Genomic DNA, 21,204 nt, shown 5'->3' on the forward strand with positions numbered 1-21,204 from the left:
CCCCTCTCAACAAAATTTAAGACGATTTTTTACTACCCATGTATCTTTCAGGTAAAAAAAAAAGAAAGAAAAGTTTCCTTTTCTTTTTAATTTCCAAATGCGTTTGTGGTTCTATGCTGGGTGGAGTGAAAGGTAAACATAGCAACATGTATTTTACTGCTTGTCTGCTGTAGTCCTGTTTACATGATTCTCTTTAATAATGATTTGGAATAGAAGGATATTGTTTTTAATCCACAGTGATTCATTTACATTTATTCAGATATATCATCTCAGAATATACCTGTTTTCTCTTGTACAGCAATTTGAATAGAAATATCATCACAGACTCAGCTCCCGACTGAATATGTAATGCTTCTTGCAATGCTGGGTAGGCATATATTCTTGATTTCACTGTTGCTATGAAGACACTCCTGACAGTTTGCTTTAGCACCTGCCTATAGCTCAACTGTTCAGCCAAACACCCTCATAGGTACAGAGAAGACTGTTGCAGAAGTACATATTCTGTGAGAAATGTGTAAACTCAAAATTTCACTATGAAATAACCTCTTAATCCTGGGCCTACTTTTCAATCACTTCAACTCAGTACCTTTAATTCTTACTGAGGCCCTTGTATCATATAGGTATTTTGGTGTGTGCTGTGCATAATGAATGAGAACCAGCCCCTGTCTTTAAGGAACTCACAGTCTAGTAAGATCTCTATACTAGATTTAGGAGGAAGCAAATGGTAATCTGAGTGAGGCCAATCACAATCTTTTAAAAAATTAAGTCATAGAAAATATCTCTTACCATTATACCATGTGAGGAAGATGAGCAAGCAAGGGATCTTTGTCAATTGTTTTTTATTTTTTTATTTATTTATTTATTTATTTATTTATTTATTTATTTATTAAGACTTATTTATTTATTATAGAGATAGACACTCACAGAGAGCGAGAGGCAGAGACACAGGAGGAGGGAGAAGCAGGCTCCATGTGGGGAGCCCGATGTGGTACTCAATCCCCAGACTCCAGGATCACGCCCCGGGCCAAAGGCAGGCGCTAAACCCCTGAGCCACCCAGGGATCCCCGGATCTTTGTCAATTCTTGATTTTGAAGCAATAAATTGGTTTGCCTATATAAGTTAATAAAATAAGCTTCTCTTTCCACTGATTGGTTTGAATTCAGTATCAACTGTAAATAGAAATTGTTTGTGGGTTTTTTTTCTGTAAACCTATTATTTTCCAGAGTATTCATAGGTGAAGCTTCAGTATCTAGGGTATGGTGACACATTAACACAGCTAAATTTGATTTTATTAGGGCCATGTTGGTGGTGGGACTGTCTTTAACTGCCTCATACAAATAATAGCACTAGTCACAAACTGCCATTTCTTATCTTAATTGGTGATCAGTCTCTTCTGTTGATTATCTATTCAATTTCAGCCAGGACCACATCCTTTATTTTCATACACCTTTTACATAGTGACATGTATACGGGATTCTGCACACATATTCTTAGTCTTTTATATATGCGAAAGAAATAAATGGAGGAAAAAGAAGTCATACACTTTACTGTAGGTTTTTTATGGAGAGCAGTGGAATGCCTGCATTGACCACCACTCTGGCTTACTTGGCAGAGACTGAGGTCCCCCCTTACATTATTTTGGTGACTCCTGAAAGATTGTAGTCTGTTTGTACTTTGGGGAGGGGAAGAAAAGATATCTTACTGAATCAGCACACCAACCTGAGTAAGAAATGACTTTGGGGCCTGTAAGTTTCACATCTTTAGCACAGAGCCTTCTCTATTGGAAACATCTTGACTTCAGATCACTTCACAGGGAAGAATCCCTCTTCTTTTGTAGCACAAATTTGAGCCGTGGATAACAATGATTTTCAGAAAAAGAATTGGGCAGTTGTGGGTATCTGACAATCTGATGCATGTTACATATTCCTAGAAAATTCACAGACTGATCAACATGGATGTTTGTGCCTTTGGGATAATTTTTATGATGTTTATGCAGGTTTTTTCACTGAATTTCCCCTGTTATTTTCCCCCACCTAAGCAGTTAGTGGTGTCTGTTGCTTTTTTCCCCCTGAAGGGGAGGTTTGTGACTTCACAGAAAACTTGTTTTGTGCAAGGCACTTTTATTCCCTAAAGACTAAATTCAAGGAGGTTCTTCGGGTTAGTGTCTTAGATGGGAGAGAGAAAGATTGTCTCAGATAGAAAAAGAAGAAAAGAAGGGATTTTTCAACTTAAAAGACATTTAGGCAGAACAAGTGGATGTCCATAGGCAAAAAATAAAAAATTTAAAAAAATAAAAGAAAAAAGAACTTTGACCCAAACCTCACACTTAGTACAAAAACTAACTCCAATGGATCATGGACAGAAATATAAAACACAAAACTATAAAACTTTCAGAAAAAATAGGAAAAACGAACGTCTTTGAGATAATTGAGTTTTAAAACTTGACATTAAAGACATGTCTTCATTAGAAAAAAACATTGATCAGCTGAACAGCATCAACATAAAAAACTTCTGTAAATGTTGGAAGAATCAGAGTGAAAGAGGATCAAAGCTAATACAGGATCCCCGAGAGGAGAGGCACTTTTGGAAGTACAGGTATAGTTTCAGGAGCTCTACCCTTGAACCAGAAATAGACTAGCCCTTATAAGTATTCAAACCTAGCCTTAAATAATATGAGTTGCTATTGGGTTAAGATGTTGTGAGATTACTATGACCTATACCACCATATCTGCCAGAAGCAAAAAGGTATATCTTTTGGGAGAAAATAAGACATAGAATTCAAATGATCTCTATAATTTTATATATACAATATCTAGTAGAATTAATTGAACTCTTTTATTTCAACCCCAACCAGTATACTGCAGTGAAATTCTGGAACTACCTACCTAGAGTTAACAGATTGTACAAGTTATGGGCTTCGTTCTCTACAAAACTGCCCTTATCTCAGATTCAAGATACAAATTGGGAGTGGGATCCTTAGACCATCTGTGCTTCTAACCAACTGATTACTTATTTGGGGGTTCTCCTAATCTCTTTAGATCCAGGAACTCAGGACAATGCTCTAATTATGATTCTAGTTTTGTTATAAAGCATACAAATTAGACCAGCCAGATGAAGAGGTGGATAGGTGAGTTCTGGGAGAGCCTGAATGCAGAGTTTCTTTGCCCTCTCCCTGTGGATCAGGGCATCTTAAATTGTTGTGTCCACCATTTAGGGAACTCTGTTGGGCTTTGGTTCCACGGTGTTTTTATTGGGGTTTTATTATGTAAGAGTGATTGATTAAATATTCGACTGCATGTTTGAACTCAGTCTCCAGCATCTGTTACTCCCTGAGGTCAGGCTGCATCATGCTTGCAAACTTCTAGTCATCTCATTGGTCTTTCCAGCATGGCCAACCCACGTGTTGAAGCTATCTAGGGCTGCCATGAGTGAACTCATTCACCTAATTTGAGTTGTGATCTAGGGGGCTCCAGAATAACAAAGCCACTTCTTTCACTTGGGAACTTACGAGTGTTTAGAGTCTCCTTCCCAGGAACCAGGGACATTGGTCAGCCAATTGGTTTGTTATACAACACAGGCATATACAATACTAGTTAAACAAGGAGGAAGAGGAAACACACACCATAGAAGAAGGCACACAGGTCATGGATACACAGATAATAGATTTATCATAATAGAACTTTAAAACATTTATTATTATGATCTCAGAGTTAAAAGAGAAGATGGAATTTGGTAGAGAATTGAAAGCTATAAAAAAGGATCATATAGGCATTCCAAAACTGAAACACAAGATTAAAATAACATATTAGAAACTCAACAGATTTAACATCAGCTTAGAAGCAGCTGAAAAGAATTAGTGAGCTGAGAATCAGATCAGGTGAATTCAGAATGAAACATTAATGGTTAAAAGATTGGGAAATAGAGAAGAGAGAATAAGGAAATACATGGGAATTGAATATTCTATCATACATATAGGAGTCCCAAAATAAAAAGATGAAGGGACGAGGGCAGCAGGGAAGGTGAGAAGGAGAGAGAGCAAGAACAAGAAAGCTTGCAAATATATAGGACACAGGTAATATTTAATACAACTGCTTAAGGATTCTGCACAATGGACTAGGTATATTAACACAGATTTAAGAAGGACTGTTAGCTAAGGAAGACAGATAAAAAGAAAGAAGACTTAGGACCATGAGAGTAAAACTACTGAAAACTAAGCATGAAATAAAGCACTTAAAAACAAAGAAAAAAAGGCATAGTACCTTTAAAGTGACAATAGTAAGATTTACAGCGCACTTTATCTGAGAAACAACTGGAGACATAAGATAGAAATTTAAAAGTGCTTAAAGAAAATAAGTGCCAACCTGATGACCATTTTACCTACTGAAATGACAGCTTTTAAAAGACAAAGCTGAGGAAATTTATTACCAGCAAACCCACAGCAAAGGAAATATTAGAGGGTTCTTCAAGTAGAAGAAAATTATCTCCAATATAATTTTGTAGATACAGAAAGGGTAGACGAGAGCAGAAAGAAGGTAAATATGAGAAAACTTGTAAAGACTGTTAAAGTAAAATGATTATGATGGCAGTTGTAAATCTTGGTTTTTAAAAACTATGTAGGGGAGCACATGGGTAGCTCAGTGGTTAAGCATCTGCCATTGGCTCAGGTTGTGATCCCAGGGACCTGGGATTGAGTCCCACATCAGGCTCCCTTGCAGGGAGAGCGGAAGATTGAAGTGCTGTGGCCCTCCCAAGATTTCTGCCCCCTGCTGTATATGCTCTACATAATCCTCTCCTTTTTGTGTGTGGTGAGGCTATGAGTGTGGTGGATTTTGCACCCATGATTACATAACATTATATAACAAAGCTGGAAAGATGTTGCAAATGTAATTAAGTTTCCCAGTCTGCTGACCTTGAGTTAATCAAAAGGGAGATTTTCCTCAGTGGGCCTGACCTAATGAAGTGAGCCTGTAATGAAAGGCACTGAGCTTGCTGAAGACTCAAAGTGTGAAAAAGGTTGTCCTGCCAGCCTCGAAGGAGTAAGCCACTATATTGTGAGACGGTCTATGGAGCAGTCCATGGGGCCAGGATCTGAGGGCAATCTTTTGTTGTTGAAAGAGATCCCCACCTGACAGCTGGCAAGAAAACAGGAACCATACAGCTGAAGCAACTGACCTCTGTCAACCACCAGTGAGCCTAAGAGAATACCCTGAGCTCCACCCAAGAACACAGTCCCAACCAACATTTTGATTTCAGCCTGTGAGACCCTAAGAAGGAAACCCACCTATGCCATACCCAGACTTCCAACCTAAAGGCTATTGCATGATACATGGGTATTGTTTGCAACTAAGAAGTCAGTGGTAAGTTATTACACAATGGTAGAAAACTAACAATTCCTGGGTGATGTCACTTTAGGAATGAGGATAACAAAAGAAAAGAAACAAGGAGATATTGAAAATGCTCTAATTATTCTTTTTTTGTAATTCAGATATATTGCTCATACTTCACTGATCAGACTTAAGTGTTTGGGGATGAGCCAAGTGTTATGAAACATTGAACTTATCTGTAGTTATCCTAGGAAGAAGAAGAAGAATCAATCACAATGTAGCTGCTATTTCCAGACTTAGAAATATGATTCAAGGTAGAAAAAATGAATTTTCTCTCAATTAATTATTGTGATGTTTAATTTTATGTATCCGCTTCACAGGGCAACAGAGTGCCCAGGTATTTGATAAGACTTACTCTGGGTGTTTCTGTCAGGGTGATTTTTTTTTTTTTTTGATGACTTTAGTATTTAAATTGCTAGACTGAGTAAAGCAGAAAACTGAAATTTCAGGTCTTCTTGGCCCTTGAACCTGTCACTCTTCGGACTGGAACTCTTTGGACTAGAACTACACCATTGGCTCTCCTGGTTCTCAGGTCTATGGACTTTGTATATTTATAATATTTTATAATGTTTATTATTTTAATAATTAATGGTTATTTTATCATTCTTCTTTTTATCATGCATGTTATATATAAGCCCTATATATGTTAAGAGTTATCTGTGGGGAGCCTGTGTGACTCAGTTGTTTAAGCATCTGCCTTCAGCTCAGGTCATGATCCCAGGGTCCTGGGATTGAGCCCTGTGTTGGGCTCCCTGCTCAGTGGGGATTCTGCTTCTCTCTTTGCCCCTTTCCCCCACTTGTGTGCTTGCTTGCTCTCTCAAATAAATAAAATCTTAAAAAAAAGAAATGTCTATATCTTATTGATTCTCTGAAGAACCCTAATATACTTATAAAAAACTTCAGACCTCAGATTTCATCTAGCTGGTTTTCTCTGAGATTCAAATTACCAATAATGTGACCAGGATATTTTAGACCAGGCTTTGCAAACTGTGGTGTGTGGGCCAAATCCAGCCCCCTGACTATTCTTCCAAATTAAGTTTTATTGGAACATAGACATGCACATTTTTTTACATATTGTCCATTAACATGCTTTCAGAGTTAGGTAGTATGAAACAAAAAACATATGGCCCATTCAGTCTAAAGTGTTTACTGTCTAGCTCTTCATTAGAAGAGTTTTCCAGGCGCTGTCCTAGAACTCCTTTTCATGGTGGCTGTGAAAGTCTTGGATGGGCCATCAGTTCCAACCAGCAGTCCCAAAGACATGTGGCAGTCCTGTGCTGACAGCCCAAGTGAATGTGCCTTCAGGATTAGACCTTTGCAAGAGAGAGCAGGTGGCTAGGGAAAAAAAAAGTATTTTTTTATACATATAATGCGTATAATCTTTTCAGAGCTTGAGTTTTCTCTAGTATCAGATGCCAAAAAAAGTCATATTGATTTGTATGTGAATTTTGAGACCACAAAGATATCAAATGAATAATTTTATTTGATACATAGAACTAACGGAAGCAAAAGGAGTATGTAGATCACTGCTGAAGTTGAATGGTAGAATCACACAACTTGTATAGTAGAAGAATCTAAAAAGGAGGTTGTCTGAATTATGGCTTTATTTCCTTTTCATGTTGTCCTGAGCAATTTTAAAATTTAGGACTTACTATACGTTTGCGTATAAATGAGTATATGATACTATCATCAGTTCAATTGAACAAGCAGTATTGAGTCTTTAACTCCATACTTGGAAAGATTGAATATGGCACCATCCTCCTCCTCCACACCCTCGGAGCTCCATTTGCTGTGTAAGGACTCTTCTGAGAGGTCTCCATGAGTTCTATCTTCCCTTTCTTCCTCACAGTCATCCAATGACCATTAGTTTCATTTTGTGCAAGAAATGAGGCACGGAGGAATTCATTGACTTTGCACAAGTTTATACAAAGAAATGACATCTTCAGAAAGCTAGTCACAAGCATGAGAGTGATATGTCCACATCTCAATGCCTTGTCATAGGTGGGAGCAAATAATTATGATTATTCACCAAGGAAGGTACTCTGTGTCAGCACTCACAAAGTGAAAAAAAAGTAGTTTCCTTGCTAGGTGAAGGGCTCTCTTTATTGAAGGGCATTGAATCTTTTATTAATTGTGTCTTATGGTTCTGTGTGAAAATCCATTAATTGGAATTGTGTATCTTATAAAATTCTTATAAATATATACCAATATATGCCAAAATGTCATGCTGTGAAGAGCTCCTAAGGACTGTGCTTTTATTATTATGCTAATGTTAGCTTTTTCTGGGCCTCAAATTCTGAAGATGACCTATCCTGGCTGTCAAAGTGACCGCTCTTTACTGAGAAATAAGTTGTTGGACAATTGAGATTAGTCTTAAATTATATTTTATAAGCTGAAAATGCAGAAATAGCTCATTACTTTTACTTCAGTGGACAACAGAATACTTACAAGAAGTGGAATTGATGACATAATAGGAAGAATTTATACTTATTAGAAGAATAACCTGAAAGAGCCTCTTCAGGCAACTTTATGTCATCAACCTGAAATAGGAGCTCCTTAATGAAGCGTATCATATAGGGAGATAATGTGTTATGTAGGCATAACTTACAGCTGGAAGCCTGGAATTTTTCAGAGTATTATTGAATAAGGCACACATGATTGGTTATTAGGTGTGTGTATTTAAAAAATTCGTAGTCAGTGAAATTATAGTGACTTTGAATTTTCTGATTTATGAGGTGGAAGAGTCTTTGAAAAAAAAATCTGTTACGAATGATATCAATGGCCAGTTCTCTTAACACATCTTTTTTTCTTATTAGTGTTAACATTGTTGTGGTTCACTACAAAAATAATGTTTCAGTGAACAGAGAGCTGCAAATACCCTGTGTTTCACATCCAGTTGACCTTCCCTTAAATTTTGATATCATTGCCACTGTTTGCATTGAAATCTCCCGGGATGCTGAACAACAAAGGTGCTGTTGCTCTGGGTCTGCTCACTTTCTTAGAGAATCTTTCTCTCTGATCTTCCTATTGATAAAGCATTTGCTATGATTATGATCATTTAGTTGTATGAGTTTAAATATGGTCTCTAATATCAATTTGGTAAAGTTGTGGGTCTTTGAAACAATTGTTTTCCTGGATTCTGATTGGATACTTAAGACACATTGCAGGGAAAAGGGATGTTTCCTTCCAAGAAAGGGTGTATCTGTCCAGGTAGACCAATTTCTAAATAATTTTAAATGTCCTTATGTGATTTATGATGGACTGATTTTTATTATATTAAGATCTTGATACTGGGAGGCCAGTTTTCAGTCGAAATAACTTATGAATAATTGATTGATTGGACAACCAATGACATGCCATGTACTTACACGGGGAGACTCTGTATATAACAAAGATTTCCCAGGTTGGCAACGAAGAATTGTAAGTCATCAGATTTTCTATGCTGCCAATGAAACATTTAAAGAAATAATTAAAGGCAGGAAGTCCTTTCAGAAGATAAATATTCAGGAAGCCAATCAGTTAGACCTAAAAGTATTTCAGGTAGGAAGGTGGATCCAACTTTCCTTTTGACTTTATATTTGTGTTGTAAATATTAATTTCCCTTTAACTTAAAATATCATTAGATTTATAATTATACAAATAATAAAATATCATTGTTAAATTCAATTAATAAAGGAAAAGTAATGAAAGAATAAAACATTTGAAATATAATTCTTCATATACTTTATTATGTATAATATATACAATTGTATATAAACATTATTCATGCTATTTGTATCTTAGAGTCCATTTAATTCTTAAGCTTAGCTCCTGCATAACCTTTATTATGTAATTGGTATTACTAGCTTGGTATTCATTATTCAGCAGCTTTCTCTATGTTCATACAGAGAATATTTCTGCATTATACATATGTATATGCAGTAGGTTTATTGTACAGAAAATGTATATCATTTGTAGTCTCATACTTAATAATATGTCTTAGAATCCCTTCTTTTAATTTTCTGTTGATTTGTTCTCTGTTTAATCTGTTCAGACAGCTCTTGAATTTTGTTTTCATTACTTCTTTAATAATTAAAGGATTGCAGGCCTAAATTTTTCAAAGTTTGCCTGTGAATCCTAGACTTTTTTATGAAGTGTTCTTATCCTCATTGCATACTAGATAGGATGTAATTCCTATTTCCTCTTTGACCCATGAATTATTTACAAGAGCTTCTGAGTTCTCCAGGTTGGTAAATTATAAAAATATTTTTAGTATTTATTTTCCTAGTGTAATTGGTTATAATTAGAAAATATGGTGAGTAAAGAGCTTTAGTTTAAAAAAAATCTGAAAAAATTTTCTTTATGGCTACATACAAGATCTTTTTTTAAAGGTCAGACTGATTTAAAAATCTGTCTCTTTGTGTGTCTGTCTATATATGTATACACACATACCTCTATATTTTGTCATTTGTTATTTTTAAGTATATAGCCAGATTCTGATTTAATTTGCCTGAAAATTATCTGTGCTTTGAGGTTTTTAAAGCTTTCCACGTGATTCTAATATACAACCAAGGCTAAGAATCACTGCCCTAGTAAACTAATGATTCTAATCCAGTGGTTCTCAGAATATGGACCAGCTGCGCCAAGGTCATGGAACTTAGTAGGAATACAAATTCTTGCACCTTGCCCTACATCTACTGAATTGGGAACTTAGGGGCAGGGGATGCCCTGAAATATTTATTTTAAAAAGCCTGCAAGATAATTCTGATATTCACTAAAGATTTAGAGCCACTAACCTATTCCAGTGGCTCAACAGTGGGGGTGGTTTTGTCCCCCAGAAGATATTTGGTAACATCTGGGAACATTTTTGGTTATGACAAGCGGGGTGGGGGATAGAGGAGACAGCTGCTGCTGGCATTTGGTTGGTAGGGGGCAGGGATCAGTGAACACCGTATAGTGCACTGGACAGCCACCCACAGCAAAGAATTATCTGGCCCAAAATATCAATAGTGCTGTTGTTTAGAAACTGATCTGAACTATGATTTTCAGACATTACTTTCTCACTACCACCAGTTGGAGAGCTTTTAAAAATCCTGATTCCAGGGGCACCTGGTTGGCTCAGTCAGTTAAGTGTCTGCCTTTGCTCAGGTCATGATTTCAGGGTCCAGGGATCAAGCCCCACAATCAGGCTCCCTGCTCAGTGGGGAGCCTGCTTCTCCCTCTGCCTTCTACTCTCCCTGCTTGCACTCTCTCTCTCTCTGTCAAGTACATAAAGAAAATCTTTATTTTTTATTTTTTTTTAAGATTTTATTTATTCATGACAGACACAGAAAGAGAGAGAGAGAGAGAGAGAGAGAGGGGCAGAGACACAGGCAGAGGGAGAAGCAGGATCCATGCATGGAGCCTGATATGGAACTTGATCTCGGGTCCCCAGGATCACACTCTGGGCTGAAGGTGGCACTAAACCGCTGGGCCACTGGAGCTGCCCAAGAAAATCTCTAAATAAAAATCCTGACTCCAGATTTAGTTTAATTGGTCATTGGTGAGGGCATGGCATCACATTTTAAAAACCTATCCACATAATTATATCTGTAGCCATGATTGAAAACCACTGCTATGACATTGTTCATTGGTACACCTAAAACTTTTATAAAGGATGGATCAAGGTGATTGTGACCCTACCAATTAATTTTAATATAGAAAGATCAATAAGTAGTCACTATTACCTCCAGATGTGACATAGTAAGGAGTATAAAACACTGGATCTAGAAATCTAACTACAATTTTAGGGGTACATGTTAAAAAACATTGTGAGAATGTCATCAGAAAAATCCAGAATGTAGAAACTCCAGACAAACAATACAGATTTTTTATCAAGAAATAATGCCAACAAGGAAAAAAGAAGAATGGTTCTTAAAAGACATTTAAGATACTTAACTGTTTTTGTGCATCTTGTTTGGATCTGGATTTGAAAGAGCAACAGAAAAACATTTTTGGGAAAATTTGAACAGAGTGGAGATTTCATAAAGATGAATTTTATGTGTATGTGTATATAATATGTGTGTGTGTGTATATATATATATATATGATATATATATATCACACACACACACACACACACACATATATATATATATATATATATATAGGAGTTTTTTGTAGTTGTATGTGGAGGGGTAGCTAGAAGTTATAGGTAAAACAAAATTGGCCTTGTGTTGATCATTGCTGACACTGTGTGCTAGGTATATGGGGATTTATTATAATAATTTTTTACTTTCGTGTATTTTTAAAAATTTCCATAATAACAATAGGATGGAATATCTAAGTACATGATAGGAAAAGCAGGTCAGAATGGTGTTTGAAAAACTATCAAGACAGTAGATTTTTCCACAGTGTAAAAAAAACTCTAAAAAACAAATCAACACGGCAGCCTGGGTGGCTCAGCGATTTAGTGCCACCTTCAGCCCAGGTCCTGATCCTGGAGACCAGGGATCGAATCCCACATCGGGCTCCCTGCATGGAGCCTGTTTCTCCCTCTGCCTGTGTTTCTGCCTTTCTCTCTCTGTCTGTCTCTCATGAATAAATAAATAAAATCTTAAAAAACAAAACAAAAACAAATCAACAACAGTCTGTTGGATTTGGGACCATGAATATCATTTGGTGGTCTTAGCAAATCTGTTTCATTGGAGAAGTGAGTCTGAAAGCAAGATTGGAATGCACAGTGAAGTGAGAGGGTGATTATCAGGCACATAATGGGGGTGACCAGGAGAGGAGAATATGGTGTAATTTGAGACAGGATAGGGTTATGTGTGTTTGAATGATGAAAGAGATCCAGTAGAGACAGAGACTGAGTCTCAGGGAAGAAACAGAGAGCATGCATAAGCAATGGCTTCCTTTCAATTGTCTCAACGGGTTGGTACGGAGTTCAATTTGGATAATGTATATAGCATTACTTCTACTATATTAACAAATTATTATGTGAGCTCTGGAAGTTGGGTATATGTGATACTTATTCAGAGTCATTGTGTGTGTCACTTTCTTTGTTGATGATCATATTTTTGGTGATCTTAATACTTTTCTATCTTTGTCATTTTGCAAAGTGTTGTAATAAAACATTGAAATTAGTATGTTCTTACATTTCTTTACAATGTTTAATATATCTACAATAGAATTTAGAACCACAAATAATTATATGGTTTAATAATCAATTATATGTTGTGATAATCAGATATTAAAGTATATGTAAGCGCATAGCTGAGTATTTTTATGCACCTAAGTTAGATAAGTGAAGGTATTCACTGGTGGGGAGAGATGGAGGCAGAGTCAGACAGGGGAAGATGTGAGCAGGGAAGAGGGAGAGGAAATTAATGGGAGTAGAGGAAGAAAATGATTAATGAATATGTTTAAATTAAGTGTTTATTCAGGGAAAATTTACAGTGGTCACTGTTACACTTATTTCTGTTATTTTTATTTCCAGCTATACTGTCTCATGCCAAAAAGTATAACTTTATCCATAGGCTTTCCACTTGCTTATTTCTTTTCATTAGCTTGTGATAATTGAGTTCAAGACTGACACGTGTTAATATTGGGCTTTTTTTTTTTTCCTTTTTAACCAGAACTGTTCACTATGAAGGTGGTGCTGTATCTGTTCATGCACGTTCCCTGTGGAGGCTAGAGACACTAAGAGTTGCGTAAGTAGAACTTGTAAATGCAGCCATGTGCTTCAAGTGTACTAGATACTTCCAATGCTGAGGACTTACGCTTTTCCATGAAAGCTCACACTAACAACTACAGCAAAGAAGCAAATGAGACACTGAGAAAGTGGTGGAGAGTTTGTCTGTCCTCTTGCCCTTCTGCCTACCTTTAATTTGCTTTCTTAGGCTAAATTCACCAGGAAGTATGCAGTGATTCTATATTATCTGCTCTTGTCTTTAGTTTGATTTATTTTGGTAACATCCTCTCAACCCTGTCTGTGCATCTCCTGGCAGAAGGTGCTCCTAAGACAGAGTGATATAAGGTTTGGAAACAGGAAAAATGGTTTGCAAGCCTGTTACACATTTCAGGTCTGACAGTGTCTGGATTTAACCTTCTAAAGGCACATATAAAACAAGAAACTTGAGCATGAACGAGATTACAAGGGTCCTTACTGGCAGTCACTACCTTTATTTACAAATATCTTGGTAGCCAAGTAAGGAATCTGGATTGCAATATGAAGTTACTGTGCATTTGTTCATTACAGAAACAAACAAATATATGTATTTGTATTCTTTCTTTTTTCTTTTTGGTGTCTTCAGAAGTTGTTCAGATGTTGACTTTTAATTCCTGTAATAAATGCAATATTGGCGATCAAGGTGTAATTTTGAACTATTTTTAAATAGAATTAAAATATTCCCCAGTTTTTTTTTTTGATTATGGGAAGGTTCATTCCTTTGCCTAAAAAGCAATAAGTTTCCAGTGCGTTTGTTCCCAATTACATTAAACTTTTAGGAAATGATTGATTTAAGGTTATAGCTTCCATGAATGGATGTAGGGAACTATCTTAGTATAGAGCGGCTATCTTTGTAGACCTAATTTTTTGAGATTAATGCTTATCTAATGATGATTAAAATAGTTTAATGGTCTTTAGCTATTTTTGCTTATATATCCCAATGCATTTTTCATTATCAAGCTTTTTTATTACCAGTTTTAATAGATGCATAAAATGTAACTTATGGTGTATTAGAAGTAGTGATATTTTAAAATGAAATACCACTCTTTTAAAAGTATCTTATTGTCTCTAATTACTGCTATGATTTAATACCCATCTTTGTTTATTTAAAATACTTGCACTTAGTCTTCTTGAATAGTAGAAATTATATACTGTTTCTCATCATCATCATATGTGTTACTTTCCCATGACAGAATTTTTTATCCCAAATCATATTTTTTTATGATTGAAAGACTTTGTTACTCTAGCATATGCCTCTGCAACAAAAAGATATATATAAATTATTTTTTGTATTTCCAATGATAATGTCTGTAACTTAAAAAAGTTCTTCTATATTAACTCCATTAATTATTAATTAACTGATAATAAATTCTTCTATATAGCTCATAGTTGATAAAATCCACCTAAATATTAAAACTCTGGTAAACATTGAACTTAAAAGTAAAATTTTATTAGAAATATATTTCTTTTTTTTTTTTTTTTTTTTTTTTTTAATTTTTATTTATTTATGATAGTCACAGAGAGAGAGAGAGGCAGAGACACAGGCAGAGGGAGAAGCAGGCTCCATGCACCGGGAGCCTGATGTGGGATTCGATCCCGGGTCTCCAGGATCGCGCCCTGGGCCAAAGACAAGCGCCAAACCGCTGCGCCACCCAGGGATCCCTAGAAATATATTTCTTAATAAGATGGAAAAAGAAGTGGTGGCCTTATAAAACAAAGGGAGGAGAGCTTAGAACTTTTATGTGTTTCATAAATTATTCAGAAAATTCAGGGAAAGGGGTTTTAAATATATATTTGAATTTCCTTTACCGTGTGTTTTATGAAAATGACAAGCTAATTAGCAAAATGAGTCAATAAAAGTGAAGTTTAGATAGGTGTTGTTGCCATTATAAAACAGACTCCAGATGTGTTTTCAAATTTATTGATATGCCTCCCTTTTGTTATTATGTGCTTAAAGAAATGGGTTAGTTGGTTTAGTTGTTTTGAACAAACAAGGTCCTAAATCTGTCTCATTTTGTAGGTTAAAAAAAAAAAAAGAAGGATGAGAACTCTTGTAAACCAGACAGAGTTTTTTTTATTGTCAATGCTGTTTTTGATGAACTGTAATGACATAAATTTAGATTGTTCTGCACATCCTTCTATTATGCAGTCTTGATGCTTTTCAACTACTGTTGCCTAGTGTTTGAAGTTTGAAATGGGAAGTGTGGGGTCTGTTTTAACTTTATAGTAGATAACTGAGAATCCAGAAAGAGCCTGATCTCCTGGTCAGCCAGAGGTGAGAGGGTGCCTGTCAGGGCCACAGTGTTTGTGGCTCCACTGACTGCCTGGAATCCCCATGACAGCAAAGGACACTGAACAGCAGCAGGTGGAACAGGTAGTTTTTCAGCTATTTAAAGATGAGAGATGCTTTGGTTGGATTTGGTGCCTTTGATTTATACCATTTCATCTTCCTGTCGATGGTAGGAAAGTTGGAAGTTTACTTGTAATGAATGTAATTATGTTAAGTGTTTTTTCAGGTTCTGTTGAATTTTTGAACTATTTTGAATTCATTGTAAATGTACAAATTAGCTTGCATTTAGTTCACATGGCTTATTATATGCCTTGGCCATGTAAGTACTCATTTTTTTCTTTATACTTAGGAAACGATAGTCAATGATTCTGCTTATGTTTATAACAGAATTTTATACCTGAAGGTCAATATCTATATTATAACATTTGGGATGTTTTTTCCTCCAACCAGGTCTCAAAACTATATATTTGTTATAATTTACGCAGCTTAGTAATTATGTATTTTCTTTTGCATTCTCCTACAAGTAAAATTAATGTTAAAAATATTCAGTATCATGAGCATTTTAATAAGGTAAGTTTTAATTTTGAGGGTTCAATATAGTAGGAAACACACTCATATTTTACCCCAAAGTAAAGCTGTAAGAACATTTAAATGCAATATATGTTGGTTTCTGTAGTAGGAATGATCATTGCAATTAAACATATGCATTACGGGGCAGCCCGGGTGGCTCAGCGGTTTAGCACCACCTTCAGCCCAGGGCAGGATCCTGGAGACCTGGGATCGAGTCCCACCTCAGGCTTCCTGCATGGAGCCTGCTTCTCCCTCTGCCTGTGTCTCTGCCTCTCTCTCTCTCTCTCTCTCTCTCATGAATAAGTAAATAAAAATCTTTAAAAAATATATGCATTATGTAAATTCCACTTTCTTACATGTTACAACAAAATCAAAGGTATCACGAAGAGTGACCAAATACTTCTTGTTCCTTTGAGGTCATTGTAAATGAATATACATAATACATAGGGAACAGGTTTTGCTGTGTTACCATAGGAAACTGCTTTGCATTACTATGTTACTGTTTTTATTTTACTAAATATTTGCTGCCCTTTGATTCTCCTGGGCTTGTCCATGGGCATTAGAGGCCAGCTAATTTGGATGACTGTATGCTAAAGGAAATATGCTTAGACTTTACAGTGTTTTGCTGATAAATGGCCAAATTCATTCCATTTCTTACATAATCCTCTTGGTGACTTGAAAAGAGTGTTTGTAAGTATGTTCCCTATTAAGTAAATTTGTACATGGTATCCAGAATACCTACCAGAATCTGGTACAAAATATTACTTGGTCAAAATTTCAAACTATTTTGAAATGAAGTTGTTTTATATGATGATTAAGATAAGTCATTACCTAGGAAAAACATTTAGATGGTTCTTCAAATAATGGGAGTATTAAAAATAATTGTTTTTCATGGCATGTGCAAAGAATATACTTATTTTATAAGAGGGGGATAAACAAAGGTTGTTCACTTACCAGACTAGAAATAATTTAATATTCTATTGTTGGTAAACACATTTTAATTTCATTTTTGACAATACTGTGTTATTAGAAGGGTTTATTGGTACATGGTTATTGTTTCAGTTGAAGGACTTGTGCAAATTAATTACCTTCATAAACAAATCCATGTAATAATGGTCTTATCCCAGTATCATTCTACTGTTAATTTTCCCTGCTAATTTTCTAATTGAAAAATTCAAGTTAGGAAATAAGCATAAAATTGACTTACAATTTATAAAGATTGATGAATTTGAAGAAAGTATTCTCAATTTGTAGAATACAAAAGACCCTACATTTTTTTTTGATGGCCTTATGAATGACCTTGTATTAAAACAAGTTTATTAATTGATAAAATCATGTTAAAATTCTCCATATCTTCATTTTTTGTCTGTTTATTCATTACACAATGATAAAAGCTTCCACTGTAATTATTTCTGTTGTACTGTTTCACTGTAATTATCTTCCTTTGGTGTCATTTTCTTTTTGCCAATGACATGTGGAGCTTCATGACATACATTCCTTTTAGAGTATGTTTTTTCTCCTTATAAAATACCTAACTGTATCCCCTTTCTGCTCTTTGCCTTAAGTTCTACTTTTTAAATATCATCTTTACCAGGACTTGTTCCTTTTGCATTTATATGCATGATCAAACTTTTTCATTCATTTATTTTTAGTTCTTTAAAAAATTATTTTATTTTCACTGTATTTTTTATCAGTGATAAGAGGCTGTCCTGGTTTTGCGCATCACCACATTCACTGAAAGTTGTACATATCAGAGCCTTGTTTTTCTTCCTTACTGTAGTGAGTACAAGGATCAGATACATATAACTTTCAGTAAACACAGTGCTGTCTGAAACAAGGATGGTGTGTGTGTTGATTTTTTTCTACCCTGTCTGAAAGTCATTTTACAAAGCAGATTTTAATGATCATAACTTTGCTTTTTATCTTTTTTTCCTGCAACCTTAGTTTGTATGTTCTGTTTAATTGCATTTTAGTGTTTCTTTTTTTTTCTCTCTTGACCTTTTTAGAATTCTTATTTTCTTGGTTTGTCTTTTTTGTTGATCAGTTTTTAATGATACGGTTATTTCACATGATTAACTTTCAATGCATAGGAACAGATTTTGAGTACATATATATACTGTAATTTATATGTGTGAGTTCCTGTTAGTTACAATTAGGCATTGACTGAATTACCACTAATTTTCAAGCCCGCAAATCCCAACAAAAGTTTTTAACTAGTAAATTCTAAAGTATTCTTTCAACTTACAATTTCTTTGTCTGTGACTAGTGAGTGATTCAGTGTTAACTTGGACCACAAGTCCTTAGTCATCTTTGCATGGGGTAGTATATAGTACAGATGGCATTATATTTTAAAGTCAAACTATTTGAGTTAAATTATGCTTCCATTTACTATTAGTTGTGTAGCATTGACCATTACTTAATCATTCTGGCTAATCATTTTGTTATTTGTGGAGTCAAATTCATACCCCCAACATCACAAGGTTTTGAGGAATGTTGAATAAGACAATATATGTTAGGCAAAGTTCACTTTCCCAACACATACCTTTTAATTGCTTTTTCTCCTATGATTGTGGATGCTATTGGATCAAGTCTTAACTATGTTTGTTAGGTGGAGTGGAAGCCACATAAGATGGGGCCAGCCTTTCCGACTACGCCATGTCACAACAGGAAAATACTTGAGTCTCATGGAAGACAAAAGCCTTCTACTCATGGACAAAGAAAACGCAGATGTAAAATCAACAGCATTTACCTTCCGATCTTCCAAGGTAAGACAGAAAATATCATGTTGAAGTACCTGCAAGTATGTCCCAACCACATTTCTTTACATTTATTTCTAAATTTACATCTATTTCTAAATTTCTGGTTTTTCTTCCATCCATTCCTTTCCAATAATAGTCATTTCCTAAACCACTAAAACCTGCCCAGGTGTCTCACCTGAGTTATAGTTCTTTGGTTGTTTACATATAACACATTCATCTAGCTTGTTTCTGTTTACTTAGGCTTTGACAAGCATAGTTGGCACAAAGCTCATGCTGCTATCCTATAACATTATGATGGTAAAGAATGTCAGAACCTCAAAGGCACATTTACACATCCTGTCTTATATGGCGACCTTTCTTCTTTTGAATCATTTGTAGGCAGGGCAGGGGGGGAACCTCTAAGAAAACTCCTTAGATCTCTAGTGAGAATCCCTCTGAACCAAATGATGAATAGAATAGGAAAAAATACATGTGCATCAAAGTCAAGTTGGAATGCCAATACTCCAGCACAGCTGGTCCCCCTCAGTGCTTCATGACTGGTCCCTAGACAACCCACAATGCAATATGGATTCCTACTCATGCATCAGCAAAATAACAAATGTCCTGAACAATGAGGTGTCTCTGGAATGGTTGAAAATCACATGTTGAGTTGACAGATGCCAAGCATCTATTGTATGCATTATTATTATAATTATATATTTATGTCCTTCGTTTAATGAAGAATGTGAAACTTGAGCGTAATGATAGGAATGGGTCCAGATTACTGATTAGCTTTTATCACAGAGATGCAAAACCTGATGCCCCTATTATAGCTAGCAGCAAGGTTGGGTGAGATCAGAAGTAACTGTGAGAAGACATTAGACTGAGTACACATCCCTAGTGCCATTCTCCTAATTTGTAGTGTACAGGGTGGGGGAATATGCTCTGGACTCTTGAGTTCCCCAGAAATCTCCAGAAGAAGCAGCCATGTCGATCCCTATTCTGTATGGTGAAAATAGAGTCAAAGCTGGTAAACCCCAGTGGACTATCTCAGATAGGGCTCACAGGCGTATATTTGTTGCATGTACCCACAGAGGGGCTCTGAATGCTGTATGGACCCCTGGTGGATAGTTGCTCTTTGTCTCTGTAGTTGGAAAGCACAGTTGGTCTCATTGTGAATGAATGTTGATTGGCTTCTTTCTCAAGCCTAACTAAGCAGAAGAGTGGGAGTTTGCTAGTATATCCACTGATAACACCTCAGTCCAAAAAAGGGAAAAAAATCAGTTCAGTAAAGAGGAATTAGTTATCTGGTGGTAGAAGTCCTTTTTGGGTAAAAACGATGGTACCTGTTAAAACGTCATACAGCTTTGGGGCAGGAAAAGTAGAAAAACTGAAGGAAACGCTTGGCACTCTAGCAAAATATAATTTAACAAAATAAAATCCCAGAGAAGTAAAAGAACCTGAACAGGCATATCACAATGAAAGACATTGGGAAAGTTTTCCAAGCTATAGCATTTACAAAGACAAAATCCAGCAGGAATTAGAGGCAAAAGGGAAAAAGTGTAAGGTGAGTAAGTGTTCTGATTGCCTCCCATGAAACAGAAGGCAAGTAATTTTTTTTAAGATTTTGTTTATTTATTTGAGAGAGAGACATAGAGGGAGAGAGAGAAGGAGCAAGCTAGAGTGGGAGTGCATGCAGGAGCCAGGGGGAAGGGGCAGAAGGAGAGGGAGAATCAAACTCCCCAATGAATAGGGAGCCAGGATGTGGGGCTCGATCCCAGGACCCCAGGATCATGACCTGAGCCAAAGGCAGACGCTTAACTGACTGAGCGACTCAGGTGCCTCAGTAATGCTTTTTAAAACTGAAAAATCAGGTAAAAGAGCTCTAAGATATTTTAAAAAGGCAAACAGTAGAGTACAATGAAATTTATTAAAATAAGGTGATAGAAGAGAGGGCATTTGGTGAGAAAAAAAAAAAACAAGAAAATACTACCATTGTCATCCTGCATAATTCATCCCAGTAGAAAGAGGACAAGGCAACAAGAATCATAGACACACACAGCCACAGAAACCCACAATCAACAGAGATAATAGGCCACATAGCAAACAACTAGAAAACAGATAAATTTAAAAACAGAAAACCTAAAATATGACAGAGTGGAGGCCAGTGTGTTTGTCTTATCAATATATAAAAATGGGCTAACATCACAATTTAAAATAAAAATTTCATAGTGGATCATGAAGTATAAGTTATACTGACATTAAGAGACACCTCCAAAACAATTTTATTTGGAAAGTTTGTACATTAAAAGATGGCTAAAGGAATACCAGGAAAATACAAACAAGAACAAAGAAGGGTGTCATATTTAATATCAGATGAGAAGAAATTCAGGCACAAAAAAGAATGAAACAAAAGTACTTCATGATATCAAAGAGTGCAATTCACTGAGGATGTAACAATTATCAGGTCCATGTACCAAATAAAATGATATAGTATTAATATTAGTATTAATATTTATTAATAATTCAATAATT

The 21,204-nt window shown here is 35.7% G+C and overlaps 1 protein-coding gene across 7 annotated transcripts in view; it reads left to right on the forward strand.

The window, feature by feature from the left end:
- Positions 1 to 21,204, forward strand: part of RYR2 (ryanodine receptor 2) — a 726,974-nt gene that overhangs the window by 329,794 nt on the left and 375,976 nt on the right. For all 7 annotated transcript variants that reach the window (XM_041747478.1, XM_041747480.1, XM_041747481.1 and 4 more), the window contains 2 exons: positions 12,980 to 13,054; positions 18,540 to 18,696. In XM_041747478.1, the coding sequence (XP_041603412.1) occupies positions 12,980 to 13,054; positions 18,540 to 18,696 (232 nt within the window). The remainder of the gene's footprint in view (positions 1 to 12,979; positions 13,055 to 18,539; positions 18,697 to 21,204) is intronic.

This window comes from Vulpes lagopus, chromosome 3, assembly GCF_018345385.1.
Source record: "Vulpes lagopus strain Blue_001 chromosome 3, ASM1834538v1, whole genome shotgun sequence".
Taxonomy (NCBI): Eukaryota; Metazoa; Chordata; class Mammalia; order Carnivora; family Canidae; genus Vulpes; species Vulpes lagopus.